The 23,942-nt window shown below is 36.6% G+C and overlaps 1 protein-coding gene and 1 pseudogene across 4 annotated transcripts in view; both read right to left on the reverse strand.

Annotated features, from left to right (window-relative positions):
• LOC137805829 (secreted RxLR effector protein 161 pseudogene) overlaps nucleotides 1–14,795 on the reverse strand; it is a 47,108-nt pseudogene extending 32,313 nt beyond the window's left edge. Inside the window, exon 1 of the transcript XR_016517577.1 lies at nucleotides 8,889–14,795. The product of XR_016517577.1 is annotated as a secreted RxLR effector protein 161 pseudogene (transcript). The remainder of the gene's footprint in view (nucleotides 1–8,888) is intronic.
• Nucleotides 14,796–15,231: 436 nt separating this feature from the next.
• LOC137824732 (uncharacterized) lies at nucleotides 15,232–23,167 on the reverse strand. 3 transcript variants are annotated; one of them, XM_068630412.2, is made up of 2 exons: nucleotides 21,853–23,167; nucleotides 15,232–16,090 (listed from the first exon to the last, which is right to left on the reverse strand). In XM_068630412.2, exons 1-2 carry the CDS (start codon nucleotides 22,924–22,926, stop codon nucleotides 16,076–16,078), a joined length of 1,089 nt encoding a protein of 362 aa, XP_068486513.2. In that variant the 5' UTR covers nucleotides 22,927–23,167; the 3' UTR covers nucleotides 15,232–16,075. The 3 variants fall into 3 exon arrangements, with proteins under 3 accessions (XP_068486513.2, XP_068486505.2, XP_068486519.2); XM_068630404.2 differs by having other exon boundaries at nucleotides 15,235–16,090; nucleotides 21,848–23,167; XM_068630418.2 differs by lacking the exon at nucleotides 15,232–16,090 and adding an exon at nucleotides 16,179–17,758 and having other exon boundaries at nucleotides 21,848–23,167.
• Between the last annotated feature and the right edge of the window lie 775 nt (nucleotides 23,168–23,942).

Consider the following 23,942-nt stretch of genomic DNA (forward strand, 5'->3'; position numbering starts at 1 on the left):
CGCGTCAGAGGATCAATTGCCCAAGGGAAACGCAAAGGTCCCTGGAGGATGGCCGCGCGATGGGCCACGTGGCGCGCGATCAAGGGTAGCCCAAAAGGTGTTATCATCCTCATTTCAGGGGATGTCCAATCAGTCATTAAGAATACCCCTGTGGTTCAGAAAATGTCGTGTCAATAATTCGAAGAATTGCTGAGTCAGCAGAGAATGACACGTCATCAGGAGGGCACGTGGACGGCGTGGGCGAGGCTTTAGTCTTTACGCTGAAGACAAGTCTTCAGCTTAAGACTGGGGGGCTTGTGTACCGTCCCGTATCCGGGCATTGACTAAGTCAAAGTCAAAGTCAACGGCGGTGGAGTCAAAGTCAATGCGAGGCGTCGCCTAGTTGGAGAGGCGCCAAGGGGAAGCGTCGCCAAGGCAAGGCGTAGCCTAGGTGAAGGCGTCGCCCAACCAGGGCGTCGCCAGATCAAACAGTGCTAAAGTAAGGTAATCACGGTGTGGTTCCCCAATACCCATGGGTAGGAAAGACCATGGAGGGAGCGACGCCGTGGGAAGGCCTCAGGTCCCAATAGCACGGGGCAGCGATAAAGAGAAGGAAAAGGTGGCTTCAAGGCCATAGTAATAGTACCAGTGAAGGGCAGCCTGACTCGTGAAGTGCTCCTGCCGCCCCAAAGATGCCCGTGGGGCAGATACGACTCAAGAGGAAAGTCACGCCCAGGGCAACCGGGTGCAGAGTACAAAAGGAAGGCAGATACGCTCTCAAAGTAAGTGACTAGATACTTGGGGGCATGAGTTGGCACCCAAAAAGTCACCCCTAGCGCAGTAGCACTCCCAGCAGGAGGACTCACACGTAGAAACGTCCCCAGGTGGGCCGAAGCGCCCCCAGATGGGGTCATGGCATCGTGAGGCCCTCCACGTGTACGACTGCCATGCCAGAATAGAAACACCCTTTAGTCAGGTGCCAGGTAATTAAAAGTTATTCAATACAGTTTCCCTTTCGAGCATTCAGGTACTATAATGGCTCCCGAGCGTTTCAACGTCTTAAATGCGCTACGTTTTCTAATTAAGCGCTTTAATGAGTGCGTTACGTTTGTGATTAAAAGCGCTTTAAGGCGCTTTAAATGCTTGGGTAGTTTAAATAGCGCAGAGAATGTTGGAAAAAGGGTTGGAACTTTCGGCAAATTTACCAGAGAACTCTCTAGTTGCTTGCTCGTGCTTCAAGGTTACGTACAAGTGACTGGGGAATATTTTTGCCTGAAGGAGACAACACACACATATACACAGTTCTTTTACCACCTTCAGAGTGCCATACGCAGTGCTCAGACACGTAGGTGGACAATTTTTGGTGTTTCTTGCTGGCTGACTTGAGCGTCGTAGTGCACACGGCCGCTAGGGCGCCTTTTTGTCCTCTTTTTTGCAGGAATCCACAGGCAACCAGTGGGAAGGAGTCCCTAGCTGACGGTTGAGGTTGCGCACGAAGACGTCCCGGTCAACCGGACGGAACATCAATGAGTTAGCTTTGGAGGTATATCTTGGTCAAATTCATTGTTGTGGGGTGTAAGTGACCCCTCGGCCAGCTTCTTTCTCATCTCCCCATTCTCTTCCGAGAGAGCTTGGAATTCTTCTATGTTTTTTCACTTCATTTAAGCAATCTTGCTCTAAATGACCAAAAGTAGAGTTACATGATCATTCTCCATTGTCGTTCTTTGTTCGTTAGTGTTATTTGCCGTAGTTACCATAAAGTCTTCTTAGTCCTCCTCGATCTCACGATAGACGTCAATTGTTCTTGTATGGATTAGAAAGATCTCATCACTATAGTGCAAATATTTCCTTATGCACGTCTTCTATATGAAAACATAACATTTCATATATAACTAATATAACCAGATGTAAATTTACTTTTAAATTTGTTAAACCTTCTTTTGAGCCATCAATACTACACTCCAAGTGTACATGAAGATTTTTATACCAGAGAAGAAAATACTCTGATATCATATGTTAAATTTAATGTTATAATGTAAAAAGTAATATTCAATGAAAAGTACTTTAAATATAAGTTAGTACTACAAATGTCATTTTAAAAGAATAGTAAAGAACGTTTATATTTATATCCTCCTCTTTTAGGTTATCCTTGTAATCTCTTAACATTATTTTTTCTTAATGTAGATAAAAGTTATATATAAAATAGCTAGAAAGGCCAAAAGTCTTAATATCAATTAATACTTGTATTCTTTATCTTAAGAAAGATAAAGGGATAATTATGAATAATTTTATATATTTATGATAAATTAAAAATAACATTACAAAAATATTTGTATAATCAATTGGATCATAAAGAGATCCTCTAAATTTAATAAAAATAAAATAAACATAGCTTAACCTGATTGAAGTTAAATAATATAAAAATAATAAGTGTATTTTTTTTTCCTTTAACAATTACAATTGTATAAAAAAAAAAAATTATCTTCACAGGTGTTGCAAAAAAATCTTCCAAAAGTTGTTTTCTAAACTAATAAAATAATATATTCAATGAAAAGTACTTTAAATATAAGTGAATACTACAAACAATAATGTCATTTTAAAAGAATAGTCAAGACCTATCCTTCTCTTTTAAGTTATCCTTTTAATCTTTTAACAATTTTTTTCTTAATGTAGATAAAAGTCATATATAAAATAGCTAGAAAGGTAAAAAGTCTGAACATCAATTAATACTTGTATTCTTTATCTTAAGAAAAATAAAGGGATAATCATGAATAATTTTATATATTTATTATAAATTAAAAATAACATTACAAATATTGTATAATCAATTTGATCATAAAGAGATTCTCTAAATTTTTAAAAAAATAATTAAAGATAGCTTAACTAGATTGAAATTAAATAATATAAAAATAATAAGTGTGTTTTTTTTTTCCTTTTAACAATTACAATTGTATCAATTTTTTTTATCTTCACATTTATCCAATATAGCTTCTAGAAGTAATATTATTCTCTCCTTCTGGAAGTAACATACTATTCTTATACAAACAACTTAGGACAAAGCTCGAGATCTTTTATTAATTTGTTAAGCAAGTTATACATAATGAAACATTAAAAGAAGGTTAATGAAGGAAGTAAACGGAATAAAAAATAGGCGTCTTCACATAAAATTATTTTTATAAATTGCCAAAAATACTTTTAAAAGTAATTAATATTGTAAAATAAATTGAAATAAACTCTTAGAGAGTGCTGATGTTTTAGTTTTTTGAGAATTACAATTAATTGTCCACGGATAATATATAAATAGAGAGATAATGAGTGTGTGTTATTCTTCAATTTGGTTTCCCTTTTCTATCATATAAAACTTTGACCCACCTCATTTAAAATCTCTCTTTATATACATCGAGACTTATACTAAAAAATATAATAAATACTTTTGGTGTTTGTGAGAAGAAATACATGGCTAGACACTTTGTTGTTGTTGATGGTGGTGATGCAAATGAAGGTTTGGTGCTCCACTCTCCGCCTATACTTTTGTTTCTCATGATTATTGCCTCTCTTTCTATGATTTCAATCATCATATTTGCCTGTGGAGACGACAACAACAATAGAAAGCGCCACGGTGGTGGCCACGGTGGTGGCGGCGGTGGATGTGGCGGCGGTGGAGGTGGCGATGGTGGAGGTGGCGGTGGAGGTGGATGTGGAGGTGGAGGTGGCGGAGGATGTTAGAAGCTATCTATATGCAAAGTGCATGGCAGAGTGCACTTTGCAGGTATTCTTGGTGACGGTCTCTTGTTTTCGTTCTTCATCATTGTTTTATACACAGTCTTAGGGAAATAAATATCATTATGAAGTGCAGCTTTAAGGTTCTGATATATATATCCACTAGAGACCTTAAACATGTCTTTTCATCAGACACTGTCTTTTCTCTCTCTTTGTTAAAATCATCTATTAATATTTATGAAACTTTTTCATGTTGTATATATTAAGAGAAACTTTCATCTCAGTTGTAATAACCAAGTGTTTTCAAGACACCTTTAGAAAAATAAAATTGACAATTAATGTTTTTCAGTAGATTGAGAATTGAACTGGAACAAGATGTTCTGTAAAACAAATTCAAAGTTATTAATATTAATCTACATGAAATCTTGCACATGCCAACAGATAAACAAAAGTAGTACAAAAGATAAAATAAATAAACCAGATATGAAGAAGAAAGAATTTATTCCAAAATAAATTTCTATTTCTATTATTTATTTTACTTAATCTAAGGATTAGGATTAAGTTAGCCATTAAGTTGCTCTAAATTTCCTCTTTCGTATTTACTTAATCTAAATTTATTTTTATTTTTAATTTAATGACTCTAATACGTAACTTTTTAATCGTCAGATTAAAGAAAATAAAAAACTATTTTACCCATAAATACTTAAAAATTATTTTATTAAAATTATTGTTTGGACTTCATCATTTAATATTATATCAATAAACAAAATTTAAGTGATTAGATGATGTACAATATTAGATTAATTTGTGTTGAATCTAATATGATATATAATGCATACATAAGCTATGTCTGAAAGATATATTTTGTTATAAATTAAAATTTAAAATTAAAAATAAGCATCTTCTAATATAATGTAATTGAAATTTATTAATTTCAAAACTCATTTCACAATTAAAAGTATTCAATATTCCCAACCATTCTCAGTTTCAATAAAATACTTTAAATAAATAATTTATAATTATTTCAAAAGAATAAAAAATTCAAAAATATTAAATTAAATTATTTATTAAAATCACCTTCAATCATGGAAAATGATGACCAAATGGGTTGGGGAAGGGAATAAGAAAAATCAATGTAAATTGTGGCTATAAAAACAAATTAATCAATCAATTAATATTCATAGTCTACTATGGACTATCTTCGCATGGGTGTTACATCTTAAAAAATACATTTCAATATGTTCAAAACCTACATATTTTTTGAAAACCTTGGTTTTTGACAGCGCCGCGTTGGTTCTCTCCATCGAGAATGTGAAAAAGTGGTCGAGAATGTGAAAAAGTGGTGTCCTAATCTACCGAGAATGTGAAAAAGTGGTGTCCTAATCTTAATTCCGATCAACACCTTCGCAGTCGTCGCTCTCACCAGCACAAATATGATTGGTTGAAACGAGACTTCAATTGACGGAGCTCCAAGCACCGTCAGCAAAACCCTAATTTGAAGATTTGGGGGTTTTAGGGTTTTCTACTACAGGTCCGGCGCGACCGACGACGGTGACTGCAGAGGTGGTGGCTCACGTGGTGGTGCGGTGCGGTCGCTATTTTGTGTGTCTTGCGAAGATTTTTGGCGGCAACTTGTTAGCCTTTTAAAATGGCGGAGGGCTCTGCGGGTTTCCTCATTCCATGGACTTGTTTGATGGATTGAAAAGTATGTCCTGATAATAAATTTTATTCTATGTCCGGTCAAAGGAAGACTTTTGCTCAGGCTTTGGGAAATACATGTGACATTCCTTTGTCCTAGCTACCTACCCCTTGTATTAAGGGTGACATGATTGTTGTCCGGATTGATGAGGCAGATTACTTGGCTGGTCTTGAGGATTGCAAAACCCATCTCCATGGTCGGGTTATTCTATCTAAGGGGGATAAACCTCTCACACACCTAGATTTAACTAAAAAGTTGCAGCCGGTGTGGAAAGCTCTTGGACCATGAAAAGCAATTCCTCTTGGAAAGGGTTTCTATGAGTTTGAGTTCGCTTCTATAGAAGACATGCGATGGGCTCTCGGGATGGGTTCCCTGAAGTTATCTCCTGGTTTATTGAGACTGTTTGCCTGGACAAAAGACTTTGTCCCAGCTACCATGAGGAGTACCAAAGCTCAGACCTGGGTTAGAATTTACCATTTGCCTTTGGAGTATTGGAAACCAAGGACAATATTTTCCATCATCAGAGGCCTTGGTACTCCGTTGTCTTTGGATGAGCATACTATGAGAAAGAATAGGGGTATGTTTGCTAGAGTGCTGGTGGATATTGATATGTTGTCCCCTCTTCCTGATCACCTCTTGGTTGAACGTCCAGACTTTGCTTTTGTAGCTGGTGTGGAATATGAATGGCTCCCTCCATTTTGCTCTCATTAATGAGATGATTGGGCACGAGCTTGCTCAGTGCCGAGTGATCCATGACCAGGGTCGTGTTCCTGGGCCTCAACATAAATCTTCTCAGAAGACACCTTCTGATGAACAGGAACAAGGGAGGACCACGATTCCAACCCAACGTAGAGAATATCGGAAAAAAGATCTGCAGACGAAGCTCTTAGAAGGTCCCATGGATAATTTGAAAGTTGATGCTACTGGGGTTAATGTAGGGTCACCCTTGGGACACCTTGCTGATAAAACAGATGGCGGGGAAGATGATTTTGCAGATATGCCTCCTCTTGAGGATGCTTCCGATCATGATAGGTCCTCACCCAAGCAGGGGTTGTCTCCTCCCACTTTGGATTCACTTGTCGTTATTCAAGCTAAGGACTCACAGTCACATTCAATGACTCTTATTGATGATCATCATGTGGAGGCCTCTGCTCCTGTGACTGTACCATCTCTGTGGCGTACTACCTCTCCTCGGAGGGCTACATCACATGCAGATACTAATCCTAATGTGGAGGTCTCTGCTATTGTGACTGTACCATCTCAATCGCCTCATACCTCCCATCAGAAAGCTAAATATATTGGGGATGTTAAAGCAAGATCGTTGGTCCTTCAAAATCACTTTTCCTCTCTTGATGGTTTGGAAACTACAGATGTGGGAGGTAATTCTCATATTGGAGCGTCAACTATTCCGCCTACCATTGTTGGAATTAATTCTGATCATATTGAAAATCAGGTTGTTTCAAAATTTTGGGCTGACAATACTGAGATGGAGGAGGATGACAATGATAATGGGGAAGAAACAGTTCGCACTAAAAGAAAACCAGGGAGACCACCTAAGGGGACTGGTAAATCCAGGAAAACTGCTAAGGCAGTTCTCTCTACAATGTCGCAATGAAGGTCTCTTCTTTTTTTTGGAATGGCAGAGGATTGGGAAACCACAAAACTGTGGAGATGTTGCTTAGTTTACTTAACCTACATAAACCTCTCCTGGTTTTTCTTGCTGAACCCATGATGCCGTACACTGCTGCTTTCGACCTCCTTTTCAAATCTGTCAATATGCATTTGGTGGCTACGTCTCCTATTGTTAATAAAGTTGCTAAGCTTTGGTGTTTGTCGGTTCCTAATCTTGTCCAAAATTTCTTGGTTAATGATCAATTTATCTCTGTAACTTGTCTTTGGCTGGATAAAAATTTTAGCTTTGCAGGTGTTTATGGTGCTAACACACTTGTCTAGACGATTTTTGTGGAGGGATCTTAGTTTCTTCACAGGGCCTTGGTGTATTCTGGGAGATTTTAATGCTATGCTCTCGGCGGATGACTGTAAAGGGGGGTGGCTCCTAATCAGGTTTCTTGTAATGAATTCCTGGACTGGATTAATACTAATGATCTTTCTTGTATGCCTTTTACTGGATCTTGTTATACTTGGTGTAACGGAAGGAGAGGGTTGCATAGAATTCACAGAAGACTGGATAGGGCTTTATGTAATGGAGTGTGTCTGGATGAATGGGATTCTTGTACTTATCAAGTTCTTGTTAAAAATTGTTCTGATCATTCCCCTATTCTTGCTAGTCTTGCTAGTAATTCTTTGCGGAAAGTTAGCAATTTTCGTTTCTTTTCTATGTAGCTTCAGGACACTTCGTGTATGAAGCTTATTCATGATTCTTGGGCTAATAAGGTTGTTGGTTGTCCTATGTTTATCTTGCAACATAAGTTAAAAAGGTTGAAACTTGAGCTCCGGGACTGGAATAAAAATTCTTTTGGTAATGTTCACAATGCAGTTCTTCTTAAGCAGGGTATCCTCCTTGGTATTCAAAAAAACTTAGAGACTGCTAGTTTGTCTGATAGTGATGGGCTTCTCTGTCAAGAAAAGGAGAAGCTTGATCATGCTCTTCACTGTCAATATTTGTTTTGGAAAGAAAGGGCTAAGATGTTATGGTTCAAGGATGGAGATCAAAATACAGCTTTTTTCCATGCTATGGTCAAAAGGAGAAATAATTCTAGTGGGATTCATCGTCTACGGATTGATAATGAGGTTACGGAGGATCCTAAAATCATTGAGGATCATATTTTGGACTTTTATAAAAATCTTTATGCTGAGTCTATTTCTAATGTTCTGGATGCTGATAATATGGAAGATTTTATTGGTACTTATATTCCTACGATGGTTTCCTCTGAGGAGAATATGATGTTGATTAAATGTCCTGATTTTTCTAAAATCAAGAATGTTGTTTTTAATCTTAACGGTAATAGTGCTCCTGGTCCTGATGGTTTTGGTGGTGTTTTCTATCATTCTTGCTGGGAAATTATTGGGACAGATGTTTGTAATGCTGTTCAACAATTTTTTAAACAAAATTGGGTTATCCCTGGAATGAACAGTAAAGTGGTATCTCTTATTCCTAAGATTCAGAGTGCTGATTCCATTAAAGATTACAGGCCAATTGTGATAAGAGGCTTACACCATTGTTCTTTTTCTTTCTCCTCTAAAATTGCAGCTTATTCCAAATACTTTTGTGAAGAAGCAAGGGTTACAGGGAAGGATCCCTGAGGATGTTCTTCTCAAGAATCATAGCGAGAGAGTGTGGCATGTTAAAACACGTTTTTTTGGAGACAAATTATATTTCGATGATGGGTGGAAGATTTTCCATGAAGAAAACTGTAAATTAAAACATGAATAAACATAAATTGAACACATACAATACATGTTCACATACAGATCTTATCATATCATAATTCTCACACAATCATACAATCAAGAAGGAAAAGACACTTACCTTGATCCATGAGTGATCCTAATTGAGCAGTTACTTTATCTCCTTTGTCCCAATCTATCTCTTAGCAATTCCGTTCTTGTCACACACTTTTGTGATGGTTAACAGTGAGACAACTATTATTTGTAGAGACAGAACCCTATAGTCTTTAGTTTCCAATCTCCATCAGATGTAGGCTTTCATTAGGTATATCATCAGATATATATTTCTCACGTTAACCAATGAGCCCTTTAATTCTATTATTATTATTATTAAATCATATTCGGGCCCAAAGCCCAAACTCTAAGTCATGCGAGTCACTTTATAGAAATTAATTTACATAATTTCTTACATTCTTCCACTTGAGTCATATGAGTTATAATACTTTCATGATTTAATAATTACATAAATGCGCATTTAAAAGGCCTTACATAAATTGGTTCTATCATTAATCAAAATCAAGGATACATAAATAATAAGAATCATGGCGGTTACATGTCATTTCCATCGACACATTTCCTTCCATGTACTACTATATCATCCTTTCTCCTTAATATGACTTTATAATGAGAAATTCATAATAGGTTCAAACATAATGTCATTTTCATCAATAACAACATAATTTGTTTTCCACAACATAATTTACATGCATATACATAAAGTAGAAAACATAAATTTCAGAAACTTTATTTATTCAATGAGCTCAGAGTGTCAAATAAGCAGTAATAACAACATTCATCATTCACTAGTAGACATAATGCCCATATTTACAACATGACGAGTAAATGTTTTGGGCGGTAACCATTTTGTTAAAGGGTCAACAATCATAAGATCAGTGCTAATATGTTCTATTGACACTCTATGTTTCTGAACTTCTTCTTTAACGGCAAAGTATTTCAATTCCATATGTTTAGCACCTTTGGAATACTTGTCGTTTTTAGAAAAGAAGACAGCTACAGAGTTATCACAATAAATTCTCAGCGGCTTAGCAATACTGTCAACAATTCCAAGTCTTGAAACAAAATTCTGCAACCAATTAGCCTGAACTGTGGCCTCAAAGCATGCCACAAATTCAGTCTCCATGGTGGATGCAGCAATGACGGTCTGCTTTGCACTTTTCCATGAAATCACTCCTCCGGCTAAAAGATACACATAAGCAAATGTAGATTTTCGTGTATCCACACAACCAGCAAAATCTGAATCTATATATTCAATCACCTCAAGATGATCAGATCTTTTATAAGTAAGCATGTGATCCTTCGTTCCTTGCAAGTATCTTAAAACTTTCTTTACAGCTTTCCAGTGATGCAATCCTGGATTACTCTGGTATCTTCCAAGCATACCAACTGCAAAACTAATATCTGGTCGCGTACAAGTTTGAGCATACATTAAACTCCCAACAATAGATGCATAAAGTATATTCTCCATCTGTTTCCGTTCCAAATCATTCTTTGGACATTGCATGAGACTAAATTTGTCTCCTTTTTTGTATTGGAACAGGAGATGTCGAACATTTATCCATTCTGAATCTCTCTAAAACTTTATTAATATATGCTTTCTGAGACAAACCTAACCGTCCTTGTGATCTGTCACGAAATATTTCAATTCCTATCACATAGTTGATGACTTTTTACGGCAAGTGCACCGCTTTGTCAGAAGTAATAATTGTCCCTAAGGACGGATATCGATCCCACAAGGAACAGTGAATTATCAAGTACAATAATCGCTAAATATAGAACAAAACAATTAAAAGTGTATTGAAAGTGGTTGTGTTGGCGATGATCAATAAGAAAACAGACAAAGAATTAATTGTTTCAATTGGAAAAATAGGTATTAGGTTTCATCTCTCTCACTCTCATGTATTTTGATTAGCATGTCAATATTAAGTTCTTTAATTGAAATTGATGCCCGTATAAAAATCATTTATATCGATTCCTCGCATATAAAATCCTTAAGAATGTCCCCTAACTATCGATCCATCGCATAATTATAAGAACAACTTAGAACAAAGCTCAGACGTTTAATAGCAATTAACATTTCAAGTCTATTCCTAACACTCAAATATGTTAAGTATTGTTGTTTAGGTCCGAACCTTAAAAATACCTCCCGGTTAGATTTAAGATTCTCAATTTGTCACGGAAAATTAAAAGTAAAACAACAATACCAATAATCAATCAAGAACTGAATATTAATATATAAAATATCACCTCAATACATAAGAGTTTGAGTAGATTACTCCCAATCCCAAATGGTAGAATTAGCCACGCATACTTCTCTCACCTTCCATTCTCCCAAGTGGGTTACAATTCACTTTATGGTGTTTTCCTCTCAATCTGGCACCCTAAGGTTGAGCCTCTAGCCCTCTATTTATCCTAGTTTTCTAGGGTTAGGTTGTTTATTGTGTCACGCTAATGGGCTAAATGATAAAACATAAAAAGTCTCAATCTTTCTTTGCATCTTTTTCCATTTTGGGACCTTCTATCTTTATCTTTTTAGCTCAAATCATTCATCTTTAATCCAAATCTCCAATCTTCCTTAGAAATATGCAATTAACACCAAATTTGGGAATAAAATACTCTTATTCAAATAAAGATCATAAAAAATGTAAAAAGGTATAAATTCATAAATTAGGGATTATTTTATATGTAAATTAGCAATAAATCCTCATAAGTGCCTATATTTTAATATGAAATATTACTGAAATTAGACACTTATCAATAGTATGCCTCACCCATATCTTTCATCTCACAGTTATTAGAGAGAAACTTCTTAGTCTCACTTAATAGACCAAGATCATTAGTTGCAAGCAAGATATCATCAACATACAGAATCAAGAATATAAACTTGCTCCCACTGACCTTGAGGTACATACACCGATCAACGATGTTTTCCTTAAACCCAAAGGACACAATAGTATCATTGAACTTAAGATACCATTGCCTAGAAGCCTGTTTAAGCCCGTATATTGATTTCTTAAGTTTACACACCATGTGTTCCTTTCTTTCTACAATGAATCCCACTGGTTGGTCCATATAAACATCCTCTTTTAAATCCCCATTCAGAAAGGCAGTTTTGACATCCTAATGCCATGATAATTCTAAAGGAATCTTTCTTAGAAACAGGTGAAAATATTTTCTTATAATCAATGCCATCCTTTTGAGTAAAACCTTTGGCAACAAGTCGGGCCTTGTAACGTTCGATATTGCCATGAGAGTCACGTTTAGTCTTAAAGACCCATTTACACCCGACTCTCTTGCATCCTTCTGGCAATTCTATAAGGTCCCATACATCATTCTGTGCCATTGATTTAAGCTCATCTTTCATGGCATCTAACCACTTATCAGAATTATCATCATTGATGGCGTCTGAAAATGAAATTGGATCATTATCAATACCTAAGTCATTTTCTGACTCTTGTAGATAAACCACATAATCATTTGAAATAGCAGACTTTCTTTCTCTTTGAGATCTTCTTAATACTATTTCTTGTGGTTATTCTACTACAGGTTCATTGTTAACTTCATGATCATTAATTTGTTCTTCTTTTTCATCGTTGAGTGATTCAACCACATTAGGAACAACAATACTTGAAGTAGAGGTACTAGTTAAAGGAACTTGTACTCTAACTTCCTTAATCTCCACATTTTATGAAGTATCACTCCCACTGGTTTCACCATTTTCAATGAACTGTGCATTTCCAGATTCAACAATTTTTGTGCTATGGGTAGGACAGTAAAACATATACCCTTTTGACTTTGCTGGATAACTAATGAAATATCCACTGATTGTTCTTGCATCCAATTTCTTTTCTTGCGGATTGTATATTTTGACTTCTACCTGACATCCCCAAACATGAAAGTGTCTAAAATTGGGTTTCCTTCCTGTCCACAATTCAAAAGGTGTCTTTTGAACTGCCTTACTAGGAATCCTGTTCAACAGATACATGGCAGTTTTTAAAGCATACATCCACAATGAAACAGGTACAATTGACTTACTAACATGCTCCTAACCATATCCATTAAGGTTCAATTACGCCTTTCTAAAACACCATTTTGTTGTGGTGTACTTGGCATTGTGTATTGAGCACAAATACCACGTCTCTCAAGGAACTTAGCAAATGGACCAGGGTGTTGTCCACTTTCATCATACTTTCCATAATATTCACCACCTCTATCTGACCTAACAATTTACACCTTTCTGTCTAATTGTCTTTCCACTTCATTTATATAAACTTCTAAGGCATTCACTGCTTGCGATTTTTCATGCAGTAAATAGACATAACCATAACGTGAAAAATCATTAATAAAGGTGATAAAATACCTTTCTTTATTGAAAGAACTTGCATCAAAAGGTCCACATATATCAGTGTGTATGATTTCAAGAAGCTGAGTACTTCTTGTTGCTCCCTTCTTTATGTGTTTTGTTTGTTTGCCTTTAATACAATCCACACATACATTCAGATCAGTAAAATCCAAACTTGGAAGTATTTCATTCTTTACCAATCTCTCCATCCTTTCTTTGGAAATATGTCCCAAACGTTTGTGCCACAAGAAAACAGAACATTCATTCACTAAACTACGTTTAGTGCCAGCATTATGATGCAAGGTCATAAGAGTTTCAGCATATAGATTATCAAGGTTCAATCTATATAATTCATCATAAAGAGTACCAGATCCAATCAAATAGGTACGCTGATATAAACTAAAACATCCATTCCTAAATTTAAAAGAGTACTCGGCAACATCAAGTTTAGACAATGAAACTAAATTCCTAGATATACTAGGTACATAAAAGCATCCATCAAGTCCAAATAAAATCCAGTGTCGAGGATTAAACAATAAGTCCCGACTGCTTCCATTTGAACCTTCTCTCTATTCCCCATGAAGACAAACTTTTCATTTGGCTCTATGGTTCGGGTTGAAAGGAATCCTTGCATCATGTTAGAAACATGAGTTGTGCATCCATAATCAATCCACTAAGAATTATGTGGAACTTCAGTTAAGTTTGATTCAAAACATACATAATAAGCATTTTGCTTACCCTTCTTTTCGAACCAAGCCATACATTTCAAACAATCCTTTTGGAAATGTCTAGATTTCTTACAGAAATGACATTTGTCATTCTTCTTCTAGAGCTTAGTAGAGGACTCATTTATCTTCAGTGGTCCTTTACCCTTTCCATGTTTCTTGAAGACTTTCTTTCCAGCTCCCTGATTGTTCACATAGTGTATAGAGTGGTTTCCTCGATTCTTCAATCTAGTCTTTTCCTAAACTAACATGTTATAGTTCTCATCCACTGCCATTCCAATAGACTTAAGTCTTGCCGCAATATTAGTCATTTCAATGACATGTTCGTGCATAGTACGAGAACCATCAAATTCAATGGTGGTTAATGTACTCATTAATGTCCCAACAAGAGACTTATCAGTAGTTTGAGAGCTCTCTTCCACAAATTTCATAAATTCTTTTGCACTATCAGTTTTGGGAAGAGCAGACTTAATATTACTTGTTATGCTCATTCCCATAAAGATACATGAACAAATACTCGATCACACATGCTTAACATTAATACTTTGAGTCATAAACTAAACATACAATACAAATTCAGAAAACATTCTATGTGTACTAATGTTCTCCTTTGGGAGATTCATTAATACACAAAACATAATTATGCTAATAGTATTAACTTTATTTGGCAATATATATGCATTAACTAGAAACACTTGTTATCTTTGGATATACAAGCAAAACTAATAACACATACTCACTACCAACAATCATATCCAATAATTATAAGGACAACTAATCAACCTTTGGATGATCCAAAAATGTCTTATAATAATGAATTTCCATTTACCCATATTTAAATAATTTAACATCCATTCTATAGGTAATTGAAATAAAATTTATCAGTAATCTGGAATTAAATAAAACTTAAAGATTTGATCACTTTGGTGATTACAAATCTAACATACAAATAATTCCATAAATAATATCATTAATTGAAATGAAATTTCATCCATAATTTGGAATTAAATAAACTTAAAGATTTGATCACTTTGGTGATTACAAATCTATCATACAATAATTCCAAAATCATAATTTAAAAATTAATACATAAAGCGGAATTAATTTTCCATTCCTCACTTTCAATCAATTAATTAAACTTTAATTTAATGCAAATTAAATTACATTATAAAATAATAAAATTTCATTAAAATTTTAATTTAATGCAAATTAAATTACATTAAAAATTAATACATAAAGTGGAAAAAATAATTTTCCATTCCTCACTTTAATTAAAATTTTAATTGAAATCATTAATAAAATAAATGAGGTAAGGAAATTAATTCATAAGTTTCAGTAATTTGATTAAAAATAAAATAACATAAGATGAATGAATGACATAAGGTGCATGAATGAATTTATTGCTATTCATAAATTGAATTCAACATTATATTATAATTTAATCTAAATTGCAGGAAGAAACAATTCATGCTTTTCATTAATTTATATTATAATATATATTATATTATAATTTCATAATCAGAAATTGACTTCATCATCTTCCTCACGCCTTTCTTTCCGAAAGGCTCCTACCACCATCACAACACTACCATCGAGCAAACAAGGTTCACGGAAGCGGCGAAGGCTTGCGGTCCCACTAATAGATTCATAGGGTTTTTTTTAACACCGTTAATGGCGTTGGGTATAGGAAGATTAGGGTTATGTTAATGGAAACCTTAATCCATAAACCCTAATTTTAAAATTAGGATTCTTCAATTGTGATTATTTTAAAATTAGGGTTCTTTGATTTTGTTTTTTGATGGTTTAGGACAATTAGAGATCTATTATAGAGGAATGAAAACCTTAATTTATAACCCTAATTTTAAATTAGGATTCTTAAATTGGGAATATTTTAAAATTAGGTTCTTCAATTTTGGAAAAACATTAATGGAGAATCACAACAAAATGAGCAACGAGGCTCTGATACCACATGTAAATTAAAACATGAATAAACGTAAATTGAACACATACAATACATGTTCACATACAGATCTTATCATATCATAATTCTCACACAATCATACAATCAAGAAGGAATAGACACTTACCTTGATCCATGAGTGATCCTAACTGAGCAGTTACTTTATCTCCTTTGTCACAATCTATCTCTTAGCAATTTCGTTCTTGTCACACACTTCGTGATGGTTAACAGTGAGACACCTATTATTTGCAGAGACAAAACCCTATAGTCTTTAGTTCCCAATCTTCATCAGATGTAGGTTTTCATTAGGTATATCATCATATATATATTTCTCACGTTAACCAAAGGGCTCTTTAATTCTATTATTATTATTATTAAATCATATTCGGGCCCAAAGCCCAAACTCTAAGTCATGTGAGTCACTTTATAGAAATTAATTTACATAATTTCTTACAAAAACTGCATACGAAATGCATATTTTCTAGTATTCAGATATGATGGGGTTAATGAGTTCAGGGTCACAATCTTTGAAATATCAACGCATTGTGAGAAAACTCTGATAAATATTGAGGAGGAGGAGGGGAATGAAGAAGAGAAAGCCGCTGCACAAGTTGAAGAGACAGTGATAAGACAGAAGGAGCAGGCTGAGGACTGTGACATAGAGGATGAGGAAGACAGTCAAGATCAGCACTACGATGACGACAATAACGATAGTGATTTTGATGATGAGGAGGATGAGAACACAGAGATGGAAGAAGAGAGTGAAGGAGAAAACAGTGTTGGTCCTGTTGGATACACGAGTCAAAACATTATCCCAAACCTTGCAGAAGTAAGTTTTGAACTTCATGCTGAAAACTAGTTTTTGTTTTTTCCCATGTCTATAATATGAGTTCATGAATCTGGTTTAGGGGACACTGCATCAAGTTCCTACCCCCAGACTGAAGACACTTTCAAAGACGATGAATTTGATCCTGAAATGTGCATTCAGTCAGAAAATAATTATTTTGAAGCAAAACTCTAAAGAACTAGACCCAACAAATTGGTTAGAAATTAGAATTCTAATATTGTTTATGTAGCTATTGGCTTGTTAGACATTAAAGCACTGTTAGACGAGTAAGTCAATTTTTTTTTTTTTTTTCAGCAATGAATTAATAGAATTAATAGGAACACTTTAGGGGTGTTCCAACCCTTATACATAAAGACTCCTAATAAAGCATTTAACAATTAGAGCAAAGTTAAGCGACAAACCTCTTAACTCAAAACCTTAAAACTAGTTAAAGATACTCAGTCCCAAAACCTGAATCTGCATAAACCAGCACAAAACAAACAAAAGCCTGGTGGCGAGGGAAAAACTGCTAGAGAAAAACATGCTAACAGCTAGGTGTGACCAGCACAACTTAACCATGAAGAGCAAAGACTAAAAATCCCCGGGCCTTGCTGCATTTGCTAACACAGATCCAGGGATTGCCTCTTGACAGCAGAGTGCTTCATCTATAACTCTGTGTGAAACCAACCATCAACCATAACCTCTTTGGTCAGATCTTCACGCTTGTGGTAACCCGAGAACAAGGTATTTCCTCTCAGACAAATTTCTCCATGGGCTGCATTGGGGAGAGCATCATATTCCATCTCTGGCACAGATTTAAACCTGGCTTCAATGGTTGTCATGGGAATACCAACTGTTCCTGTCATGGAATACACATCACCTATGGCTTACTCCTCAACTTCCTTCTTTTGTGTGGTCGAAACACTTCCCAAGCACACAATAGTTTTAAGATTTGAAGAACACGGCTTTAGTTTCCAAGATTCATAACTCCCAGGGTAGCTCCTACACCAAGGAAACACCTTCCACTCCGCTTCATGAGAGAAGAATTTGCATATATTTATAAGATATCCTCCCTATTTTCCTGCAGTAATGAGAGAGCAAACAGCTTCCCCACCTCATCGTAACTTAGAATATAAAACCAGTCCAGCCCATGGGTCTTAAGCAATTTTAAATTTTTTTAAAAAAAAAAGTTGCAGCAGCCAACCAACATGCATAATATTAAAACCAGTATAAATCTTTATCTAATAGTCATATTGATGCATGTTAAAGGAGATAAAATCCAATCGGAAAATGAAAAAGTGACTTTCCTTTCTTTTTGTTTCATCCAAACCCATGATTGTACTTGTGCTAAAGTAAAAATTTCCTCCACATCTAACTTAGCTTGATTGAAGATAAACCTATTTCTATGCTTCCATATACACCAAGCAACTGATACCCAAAGACCTTTCCATAACCTATTACCTTCTTGATTAGAACATATGCCAGGAAATTGTTCAAAATGATGATTCAAAACATTATGGTTCACCGAACTTACTCCCATCCAACTAGAGCACATGTTCCATACTTTAATTGATTCTTCACATGAGACAAAGATATGTGAACATGTCTCTTCCTCTTTTCCACAAAACACACATAGTGTATCCCCCAATAACACGCCCCTTCTTTGCAGGTTCTGTTTTGTTGCTAATCTGTCCTGTAGTGCCCTCCACACAAAAAACTTAGCTGATGGCATGACCTTTAAAATCCAAAGTATTTCGAACACCTGCAAAACCCCCCCTGTATCATGCTTTACTAACCTGTTATATGCTGATTTCACCGTAAATGTATATAACGGAGGATCAATCCAAATTCGTATGTCCACATCCTCTTGTCGCAGTGTCACTTGAGATATAATTGCCATGAAATCCTCTACCATGCTTTTCTCCCATTCAAACCAATCTCTTCTCCATCTGAAGTTCCACTCCCACCCTTCCGTAGACCAGCTTCCACAACTACCGATATACTTGTCTTTGAGCTCCGAGTTATTATATAGTCTCTCATATCTTGATTTGAGTTGGTCATTGGTTAACCACTCGTCCTCCCAAAATTTGATCTTCTCCCCAGAACCCACTTTCCAACCCAAATTCTGATTGAACCAATTGACCCCTTGGTCAGAAAGACTAGCCTTGGCTAGATCACTCCACCATCTAGATGTATACCCCTTTCGATTTGGTGCATGTGATATTGACGTTCCCCACTGGCCATACTTTGATTCTAGAACATCCTTCCAGAGTCCAGACTCTTGAGATCCCAATCTCCATAGCCATTTTGCCAGGAGTGCCTTATTGAACAACTCAATGTTTCTAATGCCTAGACCTCCCTCCTCTTTTGCCTTGCAAACGTTTTCCCAACTTATCCAAGCAATTTTCCTTCCTTCCGCTCCCCAACCCCACAAGAAAGTTCTTTGTAGTTTGGTTATCTCCTTGCACACTCCAATCGGTGCTTTGAAAAAGGATAGGAAGAAGAGTGGTATGGCACTGATGACATATTTTATAAGACATACTCTACCTGCAAAAGACAGGTTCTTCCCCTTCCACACTGATAGTTTCTTTCTAACCTTTAAAAGCACAGGCTCCCAAAACGAGCATCTGGATGGATTACCTCCTATAGGTAGGCCTAAATATATAAAGGGTATATTCATGAGACTGCAATGAAGTATATCAGAGTACGCATTCATCTCATACCTACCTACCCCAATTGCACCAATTTTGCTCTTATGGTAATTAACTCTAAGACCAGAGCTTAATTCGAAACATCTCACGATAGCCTTAATGCATATGAAATTTTGAACGTTAGATTTGCAGACGAAAAGGGTGTCATCAGCGAATTGGAGTAAGTTCACTTCCACCTTTTTCCCCCCAACTTTAATTCCCGAGAGCAAATTTTTCCTTGTCGCTTCTTTTACTAGACCCGCTAAACCTTGTGCGACGATCAAAAACAAAAACGGTGCCATCGGATCCCCTTGTCTAAGACCTCTAGAAGGCTTGAATTCCTTAGTCGGGCTACTATTTACTAAAACCGAAACAGTAGCCGATTCTAGGCAAGCTCTAATCCACTGGATCCATTTTTCACTGAACCCTAGTCTTCTCATCATATAAAATAAGAACTCCCATCTCACCGAGTCGTATGCCTTCTCAAAATCGAGTTTCACTACCACCCCGCTCTTCTTTCTTCTTCTCAGCTCGTCTAAAACCTCATTCACCACTAGGACGCTGTCTAATAAGCCTCTATTGGACAAAAAAGCTGATTGTGTCCCATCTACCACCTTCCCAATAACTTTCTTAAACCTATTAGCTAACAATTTGGTCAGAATCTTGTACACACAACCGACTAAAGAGATGGGTCTGTACTCCTCTAGAGATTGGGGGTTCTCAGTCTTTGGAATCAACGTTAAGAAAGAAGCATTACAACCTTTCGGTATCTTCCCTTCTCTGTAAAAGCAGTTCACTGCACCCTCCACGTCCTTTTGAAGAAGACCCCAATGATTTTTAATGAAGCTGAAAGTTACACCATCTGGGCCTGGACTTTTATGGCTATCACAATTCCAAATGGCTTCCTTTATTTCTTTTCCATCAAAAGGTTCAGTCAAGAAATTGTTGTCTTGATCAGATAACTCCTTGAACTCCACGTTATCCAACCTTACTCCAATGTCGTCAACAACAGTCATTTTATTCTTGAAAAACTCTTTGACCATCTCCTTTACCATATTAGGTTCTTCCACCCAGCTACCTGAATTCTGGCAAAGAACTCCTTTTATCTCATTTCTCATTCTCCTCCACTTGATCGAAGCATGAAAAAACTTAGAATTGGAATCCCCTTGCTTAATCCACAGTGCTCTTGACTTTTGTTGTAATAACGATTCCTTCCTCATGTTTATAACTTGTAACTGACTTAAGAGATCTCTTCTTTCCGTAATCATGTTCTCATCTAAACCGTCTACTTCATCTCTCATATCCAACTCTTGAATTTTCTTTACGATGTCTAATTTAATCTTATCAGTATGCCCGAAGACGTCTTTGTTCCATCCTTTCAAATCGCTCTTTAGCATTTTCAGTTTCTCCTTTAGCACTAGGATTTCGTTTCCCTGGACCAGGTAATTCTCCCACTTACTTTTGACAAAAATTTCAAACTCCTTCTCTTCCTGCCAGATGTCTAGAAACCTGAATGGTTTTGGCCCCCAATCCACCACATTTGATTTAAGCACCAGTGCACAGTGGTCAGAAATTTGTCTATCTAAAACATATTGCTTACTTCCTGGTCACTGTTGTAACCAGTCAAAAGTGGTTAAAAATCTGTCCAGCCTGCTCTTAGCTTTGCCGTTGGGCCTATACCAGGTAAATTTTCTTCCGATACAGGGTAAATCCACCATCTCCATACTATCAATGAAGTTGTTAAAACCTTGCATCTCTCGGTTAATACTGCTATGACGATTTATCCCCCTTCGTTCCCTTTCATTTCTTACCGAATTGAAGTCTCCCAGAACACACCAAGAATTACATTGTTCCCTTTGTCTGATCTCTAATAAATCTGCCCACATTTTCCTTTTCACTTGCATGATGCACGAAGAATACACATTTACAATAATAACAGGGGTATTTTCCTCCTTAGCAAGACCAATAAACACAATGAACCATCTATCAATGATGTGGTTAGTGCATTGAAAAAAAATTTTAAGCCATATTGTTAGAATACCCCCTGCCCCATTTAAAGGTTCACTATAAAGATAATCAATATCATTGTCCCCCCATAGTTGGCAACACTTGTTTAAACTAAAACTTTCCATTCTTACTTCTTGCAAACATACCATTTTGACATCTTCCTTTCTAATGTAGTCTTTAACATGCCTCCACTTCAAAGAGTTCCCGAACCCTCTCACGTTTAGAGTTAAAATTCTCATTAGAACCCCCTATGTTCCCCTTCTTCCCTTCGAGATTTGAGACTCCTATCTCTTACTTCTAGTTCCTCTAAATTTAACATTACTTTACCTTCTTCCCCACAAGACGCCCCTATCTTTTTACCCAATTCCCATAGCCTAATCGTTTCTTGACTACCGTTTTTTAACCAAAATAAACGATTACAGTTATTGATAGCCAAATCAGAAACAGAATTACTAATTTGAGATAAAACTGACCTTACATATTTTCGGTCTTCCCGCGTGTTATTTTTGCTTGTGTCTCCCACCCAGAAAACTCTTCTTTCAGATGTGCCTGAGGAGCAAATGGATACTGAATCGTTAATTACCTTTATTGAATTGGACGAACCTTCCGCAATCGTATGATCCCCCCTTTCCTTATGTTCGCCGAACGGCAGGAATGAATTTATTATTTTGCCCGAATTCGACTCCAAATGGATGTAGTGTTGCTTGTATTTATGCTCTTCGGCGTTATGAGCTTGTTGTCTAGGAAGATGGTTAACTTCCCTTTCGCTTGTCTGAAGTAAAGAGTCCTCCACTCTCGAAATTGAAATTCTTGGTTCGTGGTTCCCCGCGGCTTCCACCTCCTTCGACGAATTGGAAAGCGAATTGGAAATTCCAGCCCTTTGTTCTGGCGAAAACGACTCACATAACGTCGCTCTTTTCCCCTCTGCGTCGTCTTTGTGTGTCCTGACGAGAGTCGCGTTTTGTTCTCCATTTCTGGTTTTCAAAGATGTTTCCATGGTGGTCTGAGTCTGACCAGCTTGTTCTGTTTCGCCCATAACGTGACCCCTTTCAGAGGTGGGTGGGCTTTCCAGCGCTCCGCTCTGTAGGAGGTCCTCCCTGTCAACGAATGGGCCTTCCAAAAAAATAGGGTTTTGATACTCACACCTCCCAACTCCCTTCTCAGCAGTTTTTTGGCGCTCCACACGTTGGCCCGATTCAACAGGCCCAATCCAGTTTGCCACGTCAGCCGTGGTTGTAACCGTTGGGGGTTCTGACCCTAAAACTTGCTTTCCTTTAGCTGTAGGTCGATTAGGTACAGGGATAGGACCAGTAGGTCTTGCCAGAAGAGGCTCGCAGCACCTAGACGGAAAAATTGGTTCCGATCTACGGCGACTTTGTGCCATGGCAGGCGGTTCTACCGACGAGTCTTCCTCTTCAACTTTGCTTTCCTCAAACTCCCTACATACGATCGGTCTGAAGCTTGGGACCCAATTGATTCGGCCTCTGTATCTACACTTCCAGTTTCGTCGTCCCACTGGCATTGACAGAGCTTGTAGTCTGGGATAATGCATTCTTCCTCCACCGATACCTGATACAGTACATCATTAATTCTCATATAGCTTGTTAGCTTTGCCTCACAGCCCACTGATACCCTAATCTTAAACCTTGCGTATTCGAGCTCTTCCAGTGCTATTGTTGCCTCATCCACCTCGACCAGAGTCAATTTTCTTTTTAAGTCATTTTGCTTTAAATTCCCTTTGGTTTGGTTTGTAAACCCTTCCAATCTTTGAGCCTATACTGTTGTGTTCATGTTTAAAGTGTTAACTGATTGATTTGTCATTTCCTGATTCTCTTGAAGCAATTTAACTTTTCATAACTTTTAACTATTGCATTTTCCTTTGTCCATATACTGTACTTTTCACTTTTGGTTTGATTTGATTCCTTTCTATTGCAGCATATTCCAGGTATCGCCATTCAAGACTTTTCCCTTAGTTTTCCTGAAAAGATTACCCTTAAATGTTGCCAACACTGCCAGCGTACGGTATGATTCTAATAGTTACTTATCATTTTTACAAGTATATGTTGGGGATATTTGTGTGAATTAATGGGGTTGTCCTGAGAATTTGAAGTTATAGCTCTGTACATTCATTGTCACCACAGGATATTCAAAGAAACCAATTGCAAGACTATCATCTCAACTTGGCACAACTGGTACCCATCAGAAAAAAAATATTTAGAAGTGACAGGAAAAGTGTGTAGGTGGAATAACGATAGAATATGTATAGGGGGTTGGGCTAACTTTAGTAGAAGAAACAAGATAAAAAATAATGATGTATGCATCTGTGAAGTTATATTAGGGGAAGACCAAGTAGTAAGAACATTTCTGGTGCACGTTGGTACTAGGAGGGAGTAGCCACACAATCGTCTGCCAGTGATTTGGACTACTTCCCTAGTGTTATAATTGCATTCTCTAAATAATTTTAGAAATTAATGCTTGTAATTTTCTTTTGTAATGGTTTCTTCCAATTTCACTTGTAATGACTACCATATTTATCTACTCTCTTGGTTGCACAATCATTTGGATTAC

This window comes from Phaseolus vulgaris, chromosome 11 (genome assembly GCF_051622355.1).
Source record: "Phaseolus vulgaris cultivar YP4 chromosome 11, ASM5162235v1, whole genome shotgun sequence".
NCBI lineage: Eukaryota > Viridiplantae > Streptophyta > Magnoliopsida > Fabales > Fabaceae > Phaseolus > Phaseolus vulgaris.

What these genes read in the sequence shown, in the direction of transcription:
- LOC137824732 (XM_068630404.2), bottom strand. Translation starts at nt 22,926, where the DNA reads ATGCATTATCCCAGACTACAAGCTCTGTCAATGCCAGTGGGACGACGA. An exon ending in GAAGACCGAAAATATGTAAG is followed by an intron (nt 16,091 to 21,847) that starts GTCAGTTTTATC and finishes TGCAAATAATAG; the next exon opens with GTGTCTCACTGTTAACCATC.